The sequence below is a fragment of the Hylaeus volcanicus genome, chromosome 7, assembly GCF_026283585.1.
Source record: "Hylaeus volcanicus isolate JK05 chromosome 7, UHH_iyHylVolc1.0_haploid, whole genome shotgun sequence".
In the NCBI taxonomy this organism is placed as follows: domain Eukaryota; kingdom Metazoa; phylum Arthropoda; class Insecta; order Hymenoptera; family Colletidae; genus Hylaeus; species Hylaeus volcanicus.
The window spans coordinates 7743665-7764524 of NC_071982.1; the positions used below are offsets into that span (position 1 = coordinate 7743665).

The 20860-nt window shown below is 40.2% G+C and overlaps 2 protein-coding genes and 1 long non-coding RNA gene across 6 annotated transcripts in view; 1 reads left to right on the plus strand and 2 right to left on the minus strand.

The window, feature by feature from the left end:
• Positions 1-524: 524 nt before the first annotated feature.
• LOC128879309 (uncharacterized) lies at positions 525-14861 on the minus strand. 2 transcript variants are annotated; one of them, XM_054128323.1, is made up of 4 exons: positions 14745-14826; positions 14477-14608; positions 12442-12886; positions 525-10783 (listed from the first exon to the last, which is right to left on the minus strand). In XM_054128323.1, the coding sequence occupies exons 2-4, from the start codon at positions 14506-14508 to the stop codon at positions 9116-9118; spliced, it is 2145 nt and encodes a 714-aa protein (XP_053984298.1). In that variant the 5' UTR covers positions 14509-14608; positions 14745-14826; the 3' UTR covers positions 525-9115. The 2 variants fall into 2 exon arrangements, with proteins under 2 accessions (XP_053984298.1, XP_053984299.1); XM_054128324.1 differs by lacking the exon at positions 14477-14608 and having other exon boundaries at positions 14745-14861.
• A 3455-nt stretch (positions 14862-18316) lies between these two features.
• The window catches only part of LOC128880503 (uncharacterized), a 6327-nt gene continuing 3783 nt past the window's right edge, over positions 18317-20860 (minus strand). For both annotated transcript variants that reach the window (XR_008457837.1, XR_008457836.1), the window contains exons 3-4: positions 19491-19710; positions 18317-19397 (exon numbers count right to left, since the gene is read on the minus strand). This is a non-coding gene — a long non-coding RNA (uncharacterized LOC128880503). The remainder of the gene's footprint in view (positions 19398-19490; positions 19711-20860) is intronic.
• Positions 19579-20860, plus strand: part of LOC128880498 (leukocyte elastase inhibitor) — a 9388-nt gene continuing 8106 nt past the window's right edge. For both annotated transcript variants that reach the window (XM_054130664.1, XM_054130665.1), the window contains exon 1: positions 19579-19719. The gene's annotated coding sequence lies outside the window, so the exon portion shown is untranslated. The remainder of the gene's footprint in view (positions 19720-20860) is intronic.

Genomic DNA, 20860 nt, shown 5'->3' on the forward strand with positions numbered 1-20860 from the left:
ATATGGCGTCCGATACGAACATCATCGGCGATATTTTGTTACTATTTTTCGCGCCATTTTTTGACGACTCTAACACCGATACTGCTTCTATCGTTTCTAATTTATAAACGTGCTAGGATATTAACGATACTTTATATTTTATTCGTAAAGTGAAATCAATTATTTGTAACGAAATTGAAGTAAACGAAACATACATTTGGGTAACTTACAATTAATCTACGCAAGCATAATCTTCGACATGTTCGATCTCCGTCTTTAGGTCCTCTTCGAAAGTAGTAAAAAATATACTGATCTTCGAAGAAGAAAAAGAAACTGAAAGAAACATGACATAACGATACATAACGTTAATTTATCTCGAGATAAAGAACTCGGTAGATACGAAACTTGTTATCATACATCAATGTATTAAATGAAACAAATGGGAAAACTAACGTAACAGTATTTTTTTTTTGTAACAGCAAAAAAAAAAAACAAAAACAAACAAACACGGGAACGGACTCTGGAAAGCGATCGATATAAACAGATTACTATTGCAATATTTATTTTCTTATATTCTACCATAATACTGTGTAACATACAAGAAATGCACTTTAATGAAACCTACAGAAGAGAATCTGAATATAGATGTGTTACTTGACATCGTTTACGCCATTATTCGTTCGACTTGTACGCTGCCTTATATAAATAATTTGTGTATGCTCTTCTTCTTATCGGGAAAATCATAAGTGTGATTAAACAGGAGCGATTCGTAAAATAATCAATTAATTCTAACACACTTTCAACAAACGTCACTTGTTTCCTATCTCTCACTGAAGATTGCAGTGAAATATATATTCGCACCACGCATACTTCAATTTAGTTTTCCGCCTTTTGATAAATTCATGTCATGGTCAAAAAGAAAAAAGAAAAAAGAAAAAGAAGAAATTAAACAAGCCACTGACACGATACCTCTCTTTGGTCGTAAGAAACTATTGGTACTGCAGTAAAACGGCTTACACGATCGGGAAACAAATTCATTCGCGTTATTCGATTCATCCATGGAAAGAGATGATGATAAAAAAAAAAAAAAAAAAGAAGAATACAGGAAAAAGAAAACTCTAACGATGTTTCCGTGCAACATTTTTGCGTTATCTTAATACTGATCTTCTGTATTCGTGAAATATCGCTTTGGAATAACATGGTTCACGCCGAAGTTAACATTTGTTTTCTGTGCATAGTAGCAAAGATTTTCGTTTACTTTTTTCCTAGTGTGTCGGAAAGTAACGTAGATCCGAAGTAACGTTACGACGATAGCAAACGTAGAGTGTTGCATTGTACATCGTTACGTTTAAGATTCGAATATTCTTTTACCATAAAAAAGATGTTCGTTTCGATGCGATATCCGTTAAACTCATCGAGGAGCACAGTTAACGATAGAACAATTCCGACTAGATTACTTGTCATCTTTAACGCATTCACTGCCAAAAGTTTACCGTGGCAATCATACTCTGCGATATCTTTAACGCGTTCTATTACACAGTCGGTAGCGAGATAAAATCATCGAATGTAAGGCAGCAGTGAATCTGTTAATAACGCGATAGGCGATCGTTTTTTTCTTTCTTCTTCTTGTAGAGAATATTCTATGATTTACATATCTTCTGAAAGAACATTTTTCCTTCAAAGTAATGCGTGTATATATAAATATATACAGACATGTTATATACATATGTATAAATAATTGATAAATGCGTTCTTGCGCGGTAAAATTGACGTAAATGTATATATCCCTTAACGTGTTTCTTGTATACTCTTAATCAAGAATAGAATACAGTTGTATGCCGTCTTCTCTGCTGCAGTTCAAACAATTTGCAAACGCTTGTTTCAATTTACCCGAGGACGACCAAGGAGCGGTTTATTTTTAATCTAAGAGTGTTGTTTGCAATCTTGTATACACGTCTTGGACATTGGCCGAGCTCTTTCATATTGTAAGGCGCGATGACTCAATGAAGCCGTAATGACAAAATACATGTATTCCGTATATTTCGTATTGTATACCACCTCCCGACACCGGCGACCCGATATATCTCGATTTCTGCTCTTTTTAATCGCCTGAAATCACGTATACTAAATCATTACGTTCTCATATTTCCCATTATAATTTTAGCACACTACATTATCAGCGTATTTCGAACTACCCCATTTCTCATTCTTCTTCCTCTTTCTTCTCTCTCTCTATCTCTCTCTCCTCCTAATGCGCATTTGGAACAGATGCATCAACAAATGAACTATTACAACAACAGGAAGTCTACCGTGCTGTACTGCGTTTCCCCGTGATCATGTAATTCCTATACGTATTACAATCTTTACATCGGTTCGATGCTTCGCGTTCGAAAAATCTCGTTTTCGCTGTTTATACGTGTCTCGCCGTGTTTACGTATCTCCGCAGAAATATTGGTTCTTATTCTTCGCGCGGATTAGCTCGAACAACCTGCCGCTCCAAAAATACGTTCGGTTATATATTCGGTCGTAAATATAATGCGTTCTGGGCAAAAATAAAAATAAAAGTAACACGCGCATACACACGCAAAGTACAACGGATGCGTATTCTACAACGTTCGGAGAACAATCGCGGAAAAGTGCGAACGTCTGCGAAAGAATTAAACCCGTGTACCGACGTTTCCAGGCGTGGTACGTACTCGAAATTTTGCGTCTTCGACCCTTTCGCTACTAGGATCTCGTACAATTGATTTTGTTCTCGGTCGGTCGTGCTACGGTTCTTAGCGAAAGAGCGAAAGATGTACACAAAAAATCTAGGAAATGTTCGTTTCGCAACTACTCTCGTCGCAAGACAAGTAATTGTACGAGTTGAATATCGCTATATGAATACAATAATTATAAAAACAGGCGTACGCAGGGTTAATGAACATTACGATGTTCGCGCAATCGAACATACAAACTACGAAATCAATTTCTAAAATGTATACAGTCGCAAGAAACAACGTTGATCTGTTCACCCACTTACGAACTCAACAGACAGAGCGAGCTTTTATATACTTATATCGTCAGAGTTTACGTGAGACGAACAAGAGTTATGTCGATTCGAAGATCTCGGGTTAAGATCGAATAAAGACATCGTTCTTCGTTTCGAATAGTCCAGGCTTAATTGTGTACCATCATTGTGAGACGCGTTACATAAAATTATTAACGTTTCGGTTATAAACTGCGTTGAATCTACGATTTCGTAAAACTTCGCACAGTTAATTTTGTCGTCGTACAGTGTGCAGTGTTAAACATTCGTATATACATTAACGGTCTAACGTCTGACATTAGAAAGAACTAAATTCATCTCGATAAAATCGAAGGGAAAGAAAAGTGAAACAATGTTCACGTTTATCCGAGAAATCAGAAGACGCGGTACGATATCGTCGGCGCTTAAATAAGATGTTGGAAATTTTAGTTCTCCTAACTTTGTTCTTCGCGTCGTTCGTTACTATTCGTACGATCCTCTGATCGTTGTTAAAAATGATCAACAATTTCTTAGCACGTTTCCCCAGCTACGGAAGATAACAACTTACGGATAACGACCGAGATACGGTCGCGAGAAACAATAATAACAGATTTGGCAATGCACACATGTGACTACACGAATAAAGTGTTAACATATTTTCTTTTTCGCAAACGGAACAAACAAAAAAAAAAAAAAAAAGGAAAGAAACGTAATGCGCATCAAGGTAAAAGCTGTTGAAATTATCAGCGAAAATTCAAGCTGCAACCCATCCACGTTACAAAGAAGAATGCAATATAGGAACGACCATGAAACGGATTGTGGTGTTGTAAACGTCCCTTCTTTTTTTTCTTTTTTTTTTTCACGAACGATTCAACAATTAAATCGAAAACTAACAAACGTGGCAAGCAATCGTCGAAAAAAAAAAGGAAAAAAAAACCATGAAAATTGAACGCTTTCGAATCGAGCTACGATCGAGCTCCATCGGACTGGACGAAACTGCAAAAGGAAACGGGACTCGTGTAAACTATTCTCGTCACGATGTGTACCGGAAATACTAGCTCTCAATAAAATGCACGATACGAACACGCACCCGTTATCGAACTAACATGATAGTGTACCGTCGTACGGCACTACCCACGTAAAACATATTGTTATAATTAATAATATACAAATAGTCTATTCTGTAGTCTACAGTATACGAACGTATCTGCGGCTGCTAAACTTGTGTATAAGTTGGCGAGATTCAGTCTTCACATATAAAGGAGAAATAGTACTCTTTAACATTACAATATGCACATTTACGTTTATAATAATAAAAATGTTTATGTACGCGATATCACAGCGTTCAGCATTAATCATTAAAAAGGTACTCGTGTTCCCGAAGCTATTTAGTCATCAACGATTTTTCAGCACGCGTAAAAGCGGGAAAACTGCGCCAATTATTCGCTTTGAACCTCGTTTCGTTAGTTTTTGTTCTCTCTCGTTTTAGTGTGTTTCGAAGAAAGCAACGGAGATAGGACGCGAAACAAATACAAGTAGATCCGTTCAACCGAACAACAAGCGTGACTTGGACAGTGCTTGATACAAGCGTGAGAACTACGCGAGAATGTTTTTGAACCCTTTGAAACAGAAGGGGTGTCAGAAGAATTTTGTCGAAACTGCTCATTCCCCACTCGTTAAACGTTCGCAATCGTCGTTGGGAAAAACCGAGAGAAAACGATAGTCAACGAGAAATGCATCGACCAAGACGGTTCCGAGTTCATCGATGGTGCAGAGTTTGTCCTCGAACCGAACTTCTTCTTCGATTTGTAACGGTCGCGGGACAGAAGATTCTTTTTAGAGAGGACATTATCGCGTTAACGAGCGAAGACGTCCGACCACGTTACAAACTATCGTGGAGATTCGATCGTGAAGGTGTTTCGTAACGCAGTAACGAAAGGGAATATAATACAAACTAAAATTGTCGACTAGCAGGAAAGAAGTGTTTCGCGAAGACACGACTCGTCTTCCCAAACGTAAGTTAGTATGCTTGGGAGAACCCTGGTCTAACGAGTTCTCCGTGTTTCTATCTAGTACGAGAGATTAAGAATGAACACAAGATTTATGATCGCTGAATACAAAAAAAAAGAATAAAGAATAAAGAATAAAGAAAACGAAGATATTAACAAAAAGAGAATGTAGTAGCAGTGCGGTACTAAACGTTTATGAAGATTCCTCCGTTGGCGACAAACACGCAAATATTCGAAGACTATACCATAAGAAACGGACAAACGTACATACAGAACGGATTCACAGAACAAAAGCGATAAAGTAAAGTAATGTTATCCTGTTTACAATTTGTACTCGCTCAATAAATGAATTCGTCATAGACTATATCATACGATAAACTCAAATTTTCCCATAAATAATCGAGAAGGAGAATGGTGAATTAAATAACAGAAATAAATACACGGTTTCATCCTTCGATTCCTTCTCCTACCTGTCTTCGGCCTGGCAACAAGACGAATTCGCACGGCAAAAACACAAAGAAAGGAATACTGGTCTCGTTTTTTTCTTCAACGACTTTTGTTCCTCTTTCCCTAAAGTAGACAACAGCGAGCGCTCGCAGTACACGTCGTTAGGATCACATGATTTGTATACCACGTATAAAACTGATAAGATACGTTCCTTATTTTAATCATGATGCACAATAGGTAGATCTATAAATATGCTACATCTTACATATCACAGAGCTACGCGTACACCCACTATCAATTTTTTTCTTTCTTTTTTCCACAACGAAAAGAAAAATGCGAAACGCACTTTCGAGAAACATTTGCTTCACTGAGAACCGAAGAGCGTGTGTGTTTGGACGTTCCGTTAGAAATTTACGTAAAGTATCAACCCTTTGGGTGTCGTACGATTACAGAGTTCGACGTTTTCCGTTTTCGAGCCGTGTACGATGTAAAACGTTCGTAAAAGTACGTTCGAGTAATACCGAATGCTCGTCGAGCGAGATATGCATGTCGAGATATCCATCTTCCGAGTTTGTTCGCAAAAGAGACGCAGGCGATGTTCAAAGGGTTAAAGTTTGGAGGTTCCTGCGGCTACTCGGATGTTAACTGCGCCCATCTGGAAGATACTTTCGGCTCAACCCTTTCGGACCTGCGAGCAATTTTTCGACAATTTATAAATGTACAGTACGAGATGTTGTATCGGAAAAGATCCTGGAACAGCAATTATACGTTTGTATATAACGCACGGATGCGGATATGTATTACAGATCGTAAATCGATTTTCAAGCATCGTGCTCGCGTACGTCCAAAAGGGTTAAACGAATTTGAATGATCCGCGTGGACACAGTGCGCAATCCGAGAGTCGTAACTAACGTTAGAAAACGTGCAACATGTTCTAGTAGAGTTTAATAGGTTGACAACGTTGATGGGAAATTGATCGACGACAGTGGTGTAACGATACTATTCTAAGAAAAAATTGTGTTCAGGCTCCTTCCGGATTAATTAGAGGTACTTTTAGAGACAAACAGGGAAGTTTCCCTACGTCACGTGTCACTGTCTACAGGAGAATAAAGTGGCATCCGATTGTAGCGAAACAATTTTCAACAACACAGTAAATTCTAAATACAGGAAAATCTCGATTATTCGTATCCAATGAACGCTGACAATTGTCACCGTGACGGATTACATTTTCCCCTAACGATCCTATCAATTTCTGTTAACGTTCCTGTTCAACGTAACGTGTCTGCTTTTACTGTTACCCGAATGCGATCTCGGCCACCTCTGGTTCCCAGTTAATATCTCGAATGGTTTATAATCCTTCCCAATATTCCTTTTAGTACGGACAATCAAGACTTCGCCAGGGGGATGATTCAACAGAGGGCGTACGCAATGTATGAGTATTCAGAGTTTTTCCAATACTCGTAGCATACGCATCCTATTATTATATCACTATTCACTCGGACGTGCAACGCGTGCTGTCAGATTAACACAGTAGGAGCGTAAGCATTCACAATGTCCAAAGGGCAAAGAGAAGAATATTCGCGAACGGTCTAACCATCTCCGCGAGAACCCTAATATTTTGAAAGTTCCGTGTGATCGACTCTGCGAAAGAAGAATCATAAAGACTACGTGTGAACCTAGAAACGAATCGACAAGTTCCTCAATTTCTCATCGAGCAGAATCCGCTGTAAAACACGCGCTCGGGAAACCGACCAAAACGGTAGCGTGCGCACGCACTGTCTCGCGACGTTTTCTTATAATTTTTCACCCTCTCTCTCTCTCTCTCTCCTCTTTTTTCTCCGTCTACTGTGCGTAATTAAGTAACGAACTGTGAGACCGTTTCACGAAAGCTTTACATGTAATTATCACAATAATGTCGTTCGCAAACGAGTCCTTGCTCGAGTGTATTCGAGTCTTGCATTCTTCTCTGTTCAGCTCTTTCTACTAGTCATTTATTTGAGTAGTGACGTGTACAGAGTAATCTGGAGGCCCGCAAAAAGTTGCTATATGCGCTTGTCGACGAATATATACGCTTCGTGCCCACGGCACGAAAAAAAAACTCGTGTCTCGTTATTTTATTATTATTATTATTATCGGTTTTCTTTTTTTTTTTTTTAAATATATCCACGTTGAGATTTTCCTCGAGAGTCGCTTTCAAGTAATCCCTCGCGCAACGAGCATGGTGTCGTGGGACCGTTTGCCGCGCGATTCAATAATCATTCGCGCGCGTTTATTTGGGTACGTTTAGCGCAATTGAACGTTTCAATAGAAAGTGTCCCGGATTGTTTGTAACCGTTCCCCTAAAAATTAGCAAGAATTTCGACGAGCGCGAAACTAAAAAACAGGTACAACTAAATTCATTCGATCGCGGCCAGCCTGCGCGTACCTACATTTGTCAACGGGCGCGCGAGGACAAGACCACTCAGTGGCCAATTGCATAAACATCAAACAACAATGTTTCTCTTTTTTTTTACTTCGTATAATCATTCGTTGGTTTAACAACAAATTACTTTCGATATATATTATAAAAATAAGGTATCAAACTTTGCGCCGAGGTACACAGCCATTGTGACTACATGCTTAATTTAAGTTGTCCCCTAAAGCCCCAAGTTTTCCTTTCTCAAAGTACTCGCTTTTGTACGCTATAATAATTATGCTGGATATCCTCCATCGACGTGCTCTAATTTTATTTTATTTTATTTACTTTATCTTTTACGTTTCTTTTTTTTTTTTGTTTTCTTAAAATCTTTACGAGATTACTTTCACCCCTATATCAGAGACACGAAACACACGGGATGGTTCTCTCGTTTACGGAACGAAGAACCACGATCTCTCGATATTTATCGTCGTGCGCTTTGTAAAACGGGTGTACGGCTTAATTTTTATGCAAAAGGCCTTACATTTTGAAGAGCATTGCCTGTACATACATATATATATATATGCAAAATATAAATAAATTATCAAATATGAAAACGTTTAACCCACCCCCCTTCTATATGTTTCGTGCATTTCAGGAAAGCATTAAATGTCGTTTACATAGTTATTCGCAAGAAGATTAATTATTATTTTCTTTAGAGATATGACCACGTTATAAGCCTACATATCTGGTCATAGTCTACATCCATTAATGATTATATCAATGTACCATCGCTAAACAACTACCACTACTTCAAAAAACTCAACTGGAATGTGCCGTGCGGTGATTAATAATGCACAACGTTTAAATTTGTGTTGTTGTTGTTGTTTTTCTTTTTCTATTAAAAATCTCTCTCTCTCTCTCTTTCTCTTTCTCTCTCTCTGTAATCGTTACTTTCGCAATGAACTTGAACGTATGCTCGTTTTTCACCCGATAAAACAATTATTACTTTTGATTTTTCTTTCGTTTCTGTCCGTTGTCACGGCCCCACGAACAACAGAAACAATTCGTTCTCTTTGACAGTTTTGCGTGTCGATGTGGCACCATTCCAGAAAATAATAAATGACAAAGAAAAGAAGAAACATTACATTACGCGTATATTCAAAGGAGACCCAACCTTCTACACAAACCTTAAACATTAGTGGGTCCAATGTAGACAGGAAAAAATTGATCTCTTTACTTAGCCTGCACTCTTACCGACTTATACCTCGAAAAGCGTCACTGCTGCACCGGTGTAGGCGGGTAAGGATAACTGTACGGCGGCACGGCTTGAAACTGACCGTAGCCCATCGACTGGTAAGCACAAGCGCCGGTGTTGGGCGGTGGCCGGTTCGTCTGGAAGAACTTGTTGTTCACCAGGCTCTGCATCCCGGAATCGGTGTGTCCGCTGGATGGCATCATGAACGGAGGTGGCATCGAGTACACGCCTTGTCCCCCGGTTTGGTTGCTGCTGTACGTGTTCTGTCGGTTATGGTAGCGACTACCTTGGAAACTGCCGCCCGTTCTGCCGTGGTATCTGGGAATATTCGCGTTCTGATAGCCGGGTTGTTGGTAGTTGCTGTTGCTGGTTTGACAGCCGTTGGCGTACGCGTTGGGCTGTTGCTGCCGGTGTTGCTGGTGTTGTTGTTGCTGCTGCTGCTGTTGCTGTTGCTGCTGCTGCTGGTAACTGGGCTGGTAATTGCTCTGACGGTTGTTCTGATAACCGTTCTGCTGCCGCGAAACGGTTCTGTCCTGGTTGTTGGGGTTGTGGTTCATCTGGCTGTTCTGGGAGTGCTGATTCTGCCAGTTGTTGGACGAGATCGGACTGGTGTTGTTCCTGGGGCTTCCGGACGAGTTATCCTTGTTCGAGCGGAAGTGGCTCCAACGCTGACGGCCTTTGCCGTACTGGTTCTTCATCGAGTTCGCCAAGTCGGCCAGCTGCGGGTTTATCACCTGGCCGGCTTCTTCCAAAACAGCTATCAGCTCCTTCGCCTGTCTCGCGTTGTTGGGCGTGAAGTAAGCGTACGCGGTGCCCGCGCTCTGGCAACGTCCGGTTCTTCCTATGCGATGGATGTAGTCCTCGGAGCTGTTCGGATAATCAAAGTTTATTACGTATTTCACGTCTTCCACGTCCAAGCCGCGTGCAGCCACGTCGGTGGCCACCAGGATCATCGTCTTGCCGTTTCGAAATTCTGAAAGAACGTAGTCTCTCTCCGGCTGCGACTTGTCGCCGTGGATAGAGATGGCCGGCCAGCCCTCTCGTTTGATGGCCTTGGTGATGTCGTCCACTTTCTTCTTCGTCTCGACGAATATTATCATCTTGCTCCCACGGTCCTTGCCGATCTCCCTGAGGAGACCGGACAGTTTCGTTTCCTTCTCGTGCTCCTGGCAGATTTCAATGATCTGCCGAATGTTGTGATTAGCAGCCAGCGTCAACGATCCAATGTTGATCTGTATGTAGTCCGTAAGAAAGTCCTCGGCGAGGGCCTGGACCTCTTTAGGCCAGGTGGCCGACCACATCAGCACCTGCCTGTCGGGTCTGATCTGCTCGATGATCTTTCGTATCTGCGGCTCGAATCCCATGTCCAGCATCCTGTCGGCCTCGTCCAGGACCAGGTACGTGCATCTGCGCAGGTTCGTCGTCCCCTTCTCCAGGAAATCGATCAGTCTGCCGGGCGTCGCGATGCATATCTCGACGCCGCGCTCCAAATCGCGAGCCTGTGGCCCTTTCGGCGAACCGCCGAAGATGCATGTGTTGCGAATGCACGACGACGAACCGAAATCCCTAGCGACGGTTTGAATTTGCTGCGCTAACTCTCTCGTGGGAGCGAGAATCAATACGATCGGACCGTCTCCTCGGTTCAAACGTGGTTGATTATTAATGTGTACTGTTGCTGGTAATATATACTGAAAAACACCCACAACAACGTTCATTCAACGGTTCTAGATTGGAGATAAAAAAAACTGATTCTTTTTCTTCTTCTTTTCACTCTATGCGTATCGTAACAACCGCGCGACATACTTTCGATACGTTTAAATATAAAAGAAATCAATTTTTTTTACTCTTAAAATTGCGAGTCTTGAACACATTATGCTGAAAGGTTTATGGCGAAATTTGGAAAGCTAGCAACGTTGTAGGACTTTAAACTGGGCAAATGTCGACTATCTCGACGATAGAAGAAATTATTTCGATTTTAAAGATTTCGTTAACTTTTCAAGTCTTGAAAACATTATGGCAAAAGGAGGGTGGCGATATTCCAAAAATTAGCAATGTTATAGAACCTCGAGTGAAACTATATGTACTGCGATATTATGTAGTTCCTTATTTCCTTGTATAGACGTAACTTTTCTTATGCAAAGGTATTTCAAGATCGACATTTTTGCTCGTCCGAATGTTTAACTCCGATGAGGCTCGAACCTGCGCCAAAAAAAAAGAAAAAAAAAAAAAGAAATGGCGACACGGTAAGGAAGCGAGTTACCAACGCTTACGCCTACTTGGAAATTATTCTTGTACTTCGGCAGACAAACAGGACTGCCAAAAGTTTAATAGTAAACATCTCGTAAACTATTAACCATATTCCCACGAAATCCATAACCATTGGCTTTCGGGTATTTCAAGCTTAATCACTTAATCATACCCTCGTTTACCAATCAGATTTGCGCCCAAGAAGCTTTCCCTCTAAGCAACAATGTCCCGATTGGTGTTTCAATAAAGCATGTTGCGTGGGTCATATGTTAACGAAACACGAAGGAACTTTTAAAATATCCAAACATTGCGTGTATTTCCATATCGCTTGGTAGTATTTAACGTCATGCAACTGCAATTGTGCATTCATTGATTAACCCATCAACTGTCCCGCTGAAACTTACAATACGTATGAGAATGTAGGCTTGGTGAAGAATGGAAAGTTAGCGATGCCTTTAACCACATGCAAATTATATAATCGTGAAAGTAGCAATTAAAAGTAATGGTATATATTTTCTTCTCTGATTTCGGATGTAAACGTGTTAAAACCGACTAAAGGAAGCAAAGAAGCGATCGTTTCGTCAATTAGTTCTCTAAGCAGCAACGACGATAACGTAAATGAGCGAATAAATGATCAATTAGTAAATTACAATTGCAGGTCGAAGGTATTTGTACATAAAGGCATGCGCCTTTAGTCTTGCTGCTGCTCTGAAAAAATATTAGTGCATCACATGTGGTGCGTGGAGGTCTCGTAGACAATGCTCCACATGTGGGTCACGAACAGACAATGGATTAATCGATTTTCTGTTTTCAAGAATAATTACACCGATAAGTATGCAAACAGTATTTATCGATACTGTTAAAAATCAGTGTTTTTCGTACAATGTTTCTCAAACTTCACGTTCCCACGGACCTTTTCCATACAGACAAATTCTTCATGATCGGTGAACCAGAGTTTGAGAAACACTGCTGTAAGTTATCAAAATTTCAATATCAAGTCCAACAAGTTTGATGAAAATTTCGTACCATACCATTTCAAATTCATAACATCCAAGACGACAGATGAATAAAAAATTGAGAATTATAGGGAAATACGTACAGCTAGAGTTTTTCCAGATCCTGTCTGAGCGATTCCAACCAGATCACGCCCGCTGAGCGCGATTGGCCAACCCTGTGCCTGGATTGCCGTGGGTTCCGCGAAACCCTGTTTCCTTATTTCTTCCATAACGTAATCTGGGAAGTTGCTTTCTTCGAACGCTTGGATCGGCGACGGTGTGTTGGTGCCCTTGACGGTAATTTCTTTGCCGATATGGTACTTGGCAACCTCATCGGTGGACCTCTTCAACACGTTGATGTGAGGGATGTACAAATTCTTCGTGATCACCGGCATCTTGGATAAGTCCCAGCTGGGTTTCTTCAACAGATCTCCGGGTGTTCTTCTCTGGATTTGTTTCTTAACCGGTTTATCCTTCTGCGACTGCTGCTGGCTATTCCAATAGGTTCCACCTCCGTTGCGACTGCTAGAATCTCGATTTCCTCTGGGCCTGTAATCAATCATTTTCACAAAATGTTTCTAACGTGTGTTGTATATTCGATATTGGATTTAATTGTTTGACTACTTTGAAAGGGTTACCAAATTCCATCTCGAATTTACCAGATTTGAACGATTAAAAAAAGAGAAATGGCTGGGAGTATAATTTGAATAGCTTTTATTAATCGATAGAAGAACATTGTATCAGGAATCCGGCAGCCCTTTAACACATTGAGTGCTGAGTGATAGATCATGCCTTTCTATTCATGCCAAACTATCTTTTTATTAAACAAAACTTCTTTTGCTAAAATCTTTTTAAAGTAATATGTAACGCTAGAAACATTCGCTACTTAAATAGTATTTATTATTCTAGAGTTTCCTGACGATGTTAATGTTATTCAGAAATGAACAAGAATTAGAGTTTGTTAACGGTAAGCATTGGATGTCAAAGTGTGAAACACCGATGTCTGCCACAGCACTCAACATGTTAATAAATTGAATTTATCTTTCAATTTTGTTTGTTAATTTCTACTTTAAATTACCTTTGTTTATGCAATATTGGAAGGGAAAGATTAAGAGGAATGCAACTGCATTAACAGATAATAAAACAGTAAGAGTGAAGCGCGGATCGCATTTGCTTTATGAATTACAACTGACAAATGATAGCAATGTTCGTTTGATTTTCATATGTAATTTCATGCACCGAATTAAAAAGTGACAAAAAGTTTTAATAGAAATGAAGTTTAGATCGAATTTTTGAGTATATTGGATGTAATTCTCAAGTTCATTTTGGAATATTCCGGACACACCTTCCAAAAATATCTAGAACATTCTCGACTTCTATAGAAAGTTCCGGAAGCTTGAGAAATTTACAGATAAAGGAACTCCATTTCCAATGAAACTTACGCTTTCAATTTCGATGCATGAATTTATATATAAAAAATTTAAAGAAATAAAATCATTTTACAATGCTGACCAAATTGTCTATACTATTTAGGGAAGACACGTAACATACTATTACCGTTCGAGGTAGTTTTTTTAAAATTTTTAAATGCTGCTCCTTTCGGCAAGTTAACTATTTCCAATTTATCTATATATAACGTTACTTAATTAAATATAGACAATCCGTAAAATACATCACATTCACACAAGTTTATATCAAATTCATCCTATGTAACAAGATATTATTACAGTCACGCATAAAACGTACGAGAAACCCTGCTCGTGCTACACGAATACTTCCATATCTTGTCAGCAACGTTTTATTGAATAATCGGTTCGCCATTTTTTTTCCCCCCCAATAGTACAGTTAACTTTACTTCCAAGCAAAATCAACGATGCGTACTAAAAATTTTATCTCTTCGTAATTCCGAATAGCGATAGGTTGAACGAGTAACGCGGAATCTCTAGTTTTCGACAGAGTGGAACATTTGGAGAAAAAGAAAAAGACTCACAACGGACGAAAGTAGCCACGAACAAAATGGAGGAACACGATGTTGCAGAGAAAAAAAAAAAGAAGAAAGAATTCACCCAGTTTTACCGTGTTAACATCTTGCCCGGTTACATACGACGTGAGAAAAGATTATAATTCAGTAACGCGTACCTGGTATGATTGGAAAAACTATTGTTATACATCTGGACGAACGTTTGGAAGTATCTGCTCCCGGACACGCTACCAGTTCCGTAAGGACAATCTTCGATTTTTCGGAAACTATGTCAGCTGTATCAGTTACACCTGCGATCAAGAATACGCGCTTAAGAAATCTTCTACGATAATTGCGCGTACGAATGTGATACTTTAGCAACGATACTGGAGAGAACGACGAGAAGATTCATGTGTTTAGGAGGCAGAAATACGAGGAGGAACTTACCCTGCAAGAACCGGCGAGCAGAGCTGTAATGGCTGACAAGCTCTAGGAAGACGGAAACGGGCGACTGGGCAATGTTTCCGCTTCTAAATATATACGCGCATTACCGGACGAAAGGAACGCGCCGATTGGTCCATTCCTCTGTACCGTAGGTGACGAAAACGTACCGACCAATGGGAGCGCCCCGGGACGAATCAATGAATTTAGCAGTGAGATATATATATCGATCCTAAAGGCAACCGTACATGAAGCGAACGAGAAAAAGATTGGGAGAAGGCCTTGCGGAAATGGTTGACTGTACTCTGTAACGTGTCTGAATTTAGAAACCAAATGAAAACTCTTCGAACTTTAAAGAAATAGAAATTTTGTTATCTGAATCGAAACATTTTAATAATTTGTTTTTTTTTTATGTGCATATTTGTAGTATGCATCTTCTCGTTGAATCGATATTGCATTTTGTTTGAAATGCTCCTTGTACAAGAATACAAAATATAGCAAAATTCTGTTTTCGAGGATGTATTACGATACAATTTTGTTTTCAATGCTTGCCATGGTTTTGCACAACTCACAGATAAACTTTGTGTTGCTATTTGTATCGTAATGCTGAATCATTCTTTGTGCAAAAGTAAAATCAATATTCTTAAAATGGCGTCAGATATTCCGTGGGTTCGAATTATAAGAATAATTATTGGAGATTTGATGATAAACAGAGTACATGATCGCGAAAACGAAAAGGATAGAATGAGAATAAAAAAAAATAACGTTTGAATGAATACATACAGCGTATAAATGTATGGAACAGAAATACGTGACATCGAAATATGTAGAACATTCGAGAAATTCGAATCGAGTCTAAAATATTGAAAAATTCGAATTATTCGAAATACTTTCGTGCCAGGTTAAATTCATTTCTACGAGTTTTTAGATAACTACGTTGAATTATTTTGTTAAAACCAGAATTGTATTCCATTAACGATTAGTGGAGAAAAAATGTTTAACGTTTTCTTTATCGATTTTGCTTTCTCGGCTGTTGAATGCAAGGGAGGGGAGACAGCATTGCCATTGGTCAAAATTTGACCTCCCCCTTTTTCAATCATTTTATTTCGTCACAGTAACCAACAAAAAACTTATTTTTATAACCTGAATTTACGATAATCCATGGTACCTGTTTCCAAAACACGTTTATGGAAGTGTGGTGGTAATCTTTATGGAAGTTCGCATGTAATCTGACATCGATCTGTAGTTAGTACAAATTCTCTATGCTAGCTATACGATACAATGGTCATATATTATTGTACGTGTACAGATTCTATACGAGTCTCGTATTACGGTTTTTTCATTGGACTGTCCAGGTGGAATGAAAATGGATCACGATCACGCGCCTTGACAACGCTAATATATAGGATCATTCTCCCATTTATTATGGAAGAGATCAGTAGTGGGGGTATTACGAAAGCATTTTATATGACACTCCCTCTGTGTATCTCTGATAGAGAGCCTGTCAAACACATCCTTCTGCTGTAAAATAGCTAAAGATTAATTCTTAACCTTGGAAAATGTCTAAAATTTTAGATTCTTCTTCCTATATTTTCCAATGGAATATAACGCTGTTTAATTTGATAGCCAAGTCAAGAATTTTACTTGAAAAAAGACAAGACAAATCCAATAATAATCAATTTCAATGGTATCTACATATCAACAATTGTTATAGCCCTCTAGTGGCCACACGTGAAAGTTTCAAAATTCGCAGTGGCGCCATCGGTGGGAATACGCCCAAGCTTGTAGCGAACATAGTTCCCGCTGTTGCTGATAGATGGCGCCATAAAGAATTTGTGGCGCCATCTTACAGTACCGCTAGGAAAACTATATTCACTACAAGCTTGGGCACTTTCTCCCGGATGGCGCCACCAATGCGTTTATGGCGCCACCTATCAGCAACAGCGGGAAGTATGTTCACTACAAGCTTTGGCGTATTCTCACCGATGGCGCCACCGTCGCAATTCTACCAACAGATTCCTACGTTACTTACATAGGTAGTTACAGAATAGCTAGAGGAAAAGAAAAATGCTGCAGTTTTTGACACATTCATGATATGATATTACGATATCTCTGTCGTTCGTGGACCGATTTTATTGATTTTGGTTTTATTCGAAAGCTTATATGCGGTTTACATGAGAAATATGCAGGCGCGAAATATTTAGAAAATATTGCAGGCGTGTTGAGATATTCACGAAAGAAGTTTCAGGTTAGGTTGGAATGGACCATCTCTCCTGTAAAAGATACATGGTAGCTTCAACGCCATGTTTTCTTCATGTACTTGGCGCCGAGACGCTACCGCGTCTCTAGATTATAATTACTATATTTTATGAGAAACATGCAGAGAAAGTATTAGGATCTTTTCCCTGATCGATCTCAACCATCCTCTTTGCCGACTTTATCGCTTCTACGCGCTTCTATTGTGCGTGTCGAATCGATTCAACGTCGAACAAAAGAGCTGTTGCGTCGACACGATAAAAATCGGCGCCTGCCATTGAGGAGAAGTGATCCGCGGTTCCGACGATGACTGGATGGACCCGCGTAATCGCCCGTTTATTCGTAAATTCCCGTTGCGCGCGTAATTAATCACGCAACCACGGAAATTTCATTGATGCCCGATTCCGGACACGCAGGACGTCATTTTGGCGGTCGTGGGAAGATAATAATCTCTTTCGATTCACTTGCGATTAAGTAGAATGGGATGCAAATATTAATACAACCTTACAGTGCCTGATACAATAGAGGAGAGTGTAGGGGTTTATACGTTCTTTGATAACTCGATAACATCGACGATAACGTACCCCCTACACCTGCTTAGGCGCGTCACTGCTTAAATAGATATCAATGAAACACATATCTGAGAACATCGTATCGTCTACATTTAAAAATTGCATGCTCCAGAAAAATAATAGCACGATGTTTGCGGTGACTTGTTCTTAGATGCGTCACCGTCGGTATAAGTGGCGTATGGTTTGTTAAAGAAATTTGTTTATTAAAACAGTAGCATTACGAGATTATAATAAAAGCTAGTATATAAAATCCAAAGTTACAATGAGTAGATAAGAGAATTTAAATTAAGCGGTTGCAACAGGAGAAAAGCGTATTTTTACGGCAATCGTTATACAGGGTGTCCGAAAAGTCGGGGAGGAGCCGGAAATGGGGGGTAGCTGAGACGATTCTGAACAACAATTTCCTTTGCAAAAATGTCGGATGGGGCTTCGTTAAGGAGATATTAAGAGAAAACCTCGACCAATCAGAGCGCGCGTAGACCGTTCGAGCGGCCGCGGTAGCGAAGGCTACGGCGCTAGGCGGCAGCGTCAATGTCCTTCGATGCACGTCGAGTCACTTGTTCGCGTACAAGCGCGGCCGCCAGCGCGTAGCCTTCGCTACCGCGGCCGCTCCAACGGTCTACGCGCGTTCTGATTGGTCGGGGTTTTCGCTTAATATCTCCTTAACGAAGCCCCATCCGACATTTTTGCATAGGAAATTGTTGTTCAGAATCGTCTCAGCTACCCTCCATTTCCGGCTCCTCCCCGACTTTTCGGACACCCTGTATAGTAATCATTGAGCTCTTAGTAATACTGTTTCTGATATGTTCTCTTATGTATAATACGTAGCATAATCAAAATGTGTATTACAGGAAAAGTGTAAGAGGTCCGATAGGGCTACACTATAATAAACCATAACCTAACCTAACCTAAGAAGTTTCTATGCTTCAGAAAATCGGTGCGTTCGATAGGCAAACGTAAACTTAATTCAAAAATTCCCACGTGGGAAAAACCCACGATCCGCCACGGTTTCCCTTTAATCTGCGTCAACTATCAAAAACAAATATCACCGTTCTCTAGAATCGGCCGATGAACATCAATCGATTCCGACTCATCGATTAGTGTGAACCAACACCTTACCGACTGGTAGCGATTGGTAAATAAATTCAATGATATCATTACTTTTATCTACTAGAATCATTTTCTTGCTCTTATTAATACTCGTACAGTATTTCATAATTAAATAATGGGAGCATGCAATGCTATTTCGATAATATCAAGTTTGCCAAAATGTTTTCCCATCTTTTGGAGAAAGTTCGCGATCCCTCGTTCGTAGAAGTCCTCGGTGACGTCAGCAACCGTCGGTGTTGCAGAGACACGACCATCTATAAATACTAAATATAATAACATAATAGATAACAAAGTATTAATTGCCATGGTGAGAAGGCAGTTAAAGCGTTAAACATAAACAATACTTCCATTCGTAATCGTTGTCACGAATACACACGCAAATTCTACGTCTGGTCGCTTTACCCGGCCAACTCATTAAACGCAAACATAACCAACGTTCCAAAAACCTATGCTCGGGGAAATCCAGCCATCCGTCTTCGGAAGCTCTTGTCAGCTATGAAAACAAACCGCACGTTCCCTCGAAGCAGCCCCGTATCTCTCCAGTAGGTGCGAGCTGCGATTGCGAGCGAGCTAATCGCTCGGGAAAACCGTGGGGTTCGAAACTTTATAACCCTCCCCACGCGTGGCCATTGTGATCAGTCAATATCTGGATCACGAAGTCGACCCTTCCGTATCGACCCGTCCAGACCCGGTTCGCTTTCGCCAATCTACAGAAGAGGATCTACAGAAGAAGAGGCAGAGAGAAATGCGGTAAATACGAGCAGACCAAACGAAGCGTGAGTCAGTCGCGTCGTGGACGTTGATCGATACGCACGTCGAGCACGCGATCCTCCCTGGTAGACGGGATACGTGATCCATACGAGCGCGATCTGACAGTTCCCGTTCGAATTCTTTCGCGACCTACGCGTAACGGTCCATCGGAGGCTCGATCCAGAATCGATTCGGTGTTATCCGAGGGAAATCGGAGGAAGGACACCGTGGTCGAAGATCCATCGAAAGGACGAGTCGGTACGCGACACGCGCGACAGGAGAAGCTGGAACAGGTAAACGGTGTCATCGATGATAGATCTTGTTTAACGCGTTCTGACTATCGAATTTTCTGATGTATCAAGTATATAATATGTTTATATAAATATATTATGTAGAAATTATATTCATAAATTTATTTAAAATAACAACGGATGACAAGATAAATTTTGTTGAAGATCGTACATCAAAAAATTACGTTTCGCATAAAGCTGAAGCTTCACCTAATGGAATTTTTTATTCTTATTTTTATTTTTATTTGTTTCATTGTAAAATGTGACTGATTCTATCAGTCGTAGAAATTCATTCTTGGCCCCCGTATTCAATAATTTATTATTTATTTCCGTAACTCTGATATAAGTAGAAATATTTATTCGTCATTATTTTTTCAAGTTCTCGACCGATGTCTCGATCCGATCTCATTATAAACCCTAAAAAATGCTTGAAGATTCTCGAGTCCTCCCAAAGTCCTTGAGGAGTCCGAGCCATCCATGCAATTTAGAATTTTTTTTTTTTTTTGGATCCCAAAAAAAGGTAGTCCCATAAAGTTTCGTTTTTTTTTTTTTTTTATTCGATCATTCGCAATTTTGTGGAAATTTCCTTCGAAGCAGGTTTGGAGAGCAACGTGACTCAGGAGTAGCGTTTCTCGGCGATTTTCATCTTTTGAGAAATGGGAATGCGAGTCGCGTTACGCCCGAATCGGTCGAGTGGGTGGATTCCGCGTGGCTTCGATTTTGTTTTCCGATCGACGATGCACGATTTGGCACGTGGATGCAAATTCCTCGAGTCTCGACGCTGCGCGTTAGCGGAACCAGTTCGACGAGGACGCGGACCGACTTTGTTCGCGATTATCGCAACGTTAAACGTAATTTTCTCCAGCTGAACGCGTATATAATAACGCTTGACTCACGGCGCTTTTAACCAGACAAAAGCCAGCTCAAGGGCGACGCTCGTAACGACGATATAATTCGGATCGATCTGACTGTGTTTATTGTTCTTCGACTGTGATTATATCGCACGTCGTTAGACAATCAAACGGAACATCGACAGCCAACCATTACCAACCACTTTAATTCGTTTAATAATGCTTGAAATGACTTTATAAAATTACTTTCCTAGTATCGCTCGTCGATAAATGGCCCCGAACTGGCCATCGAA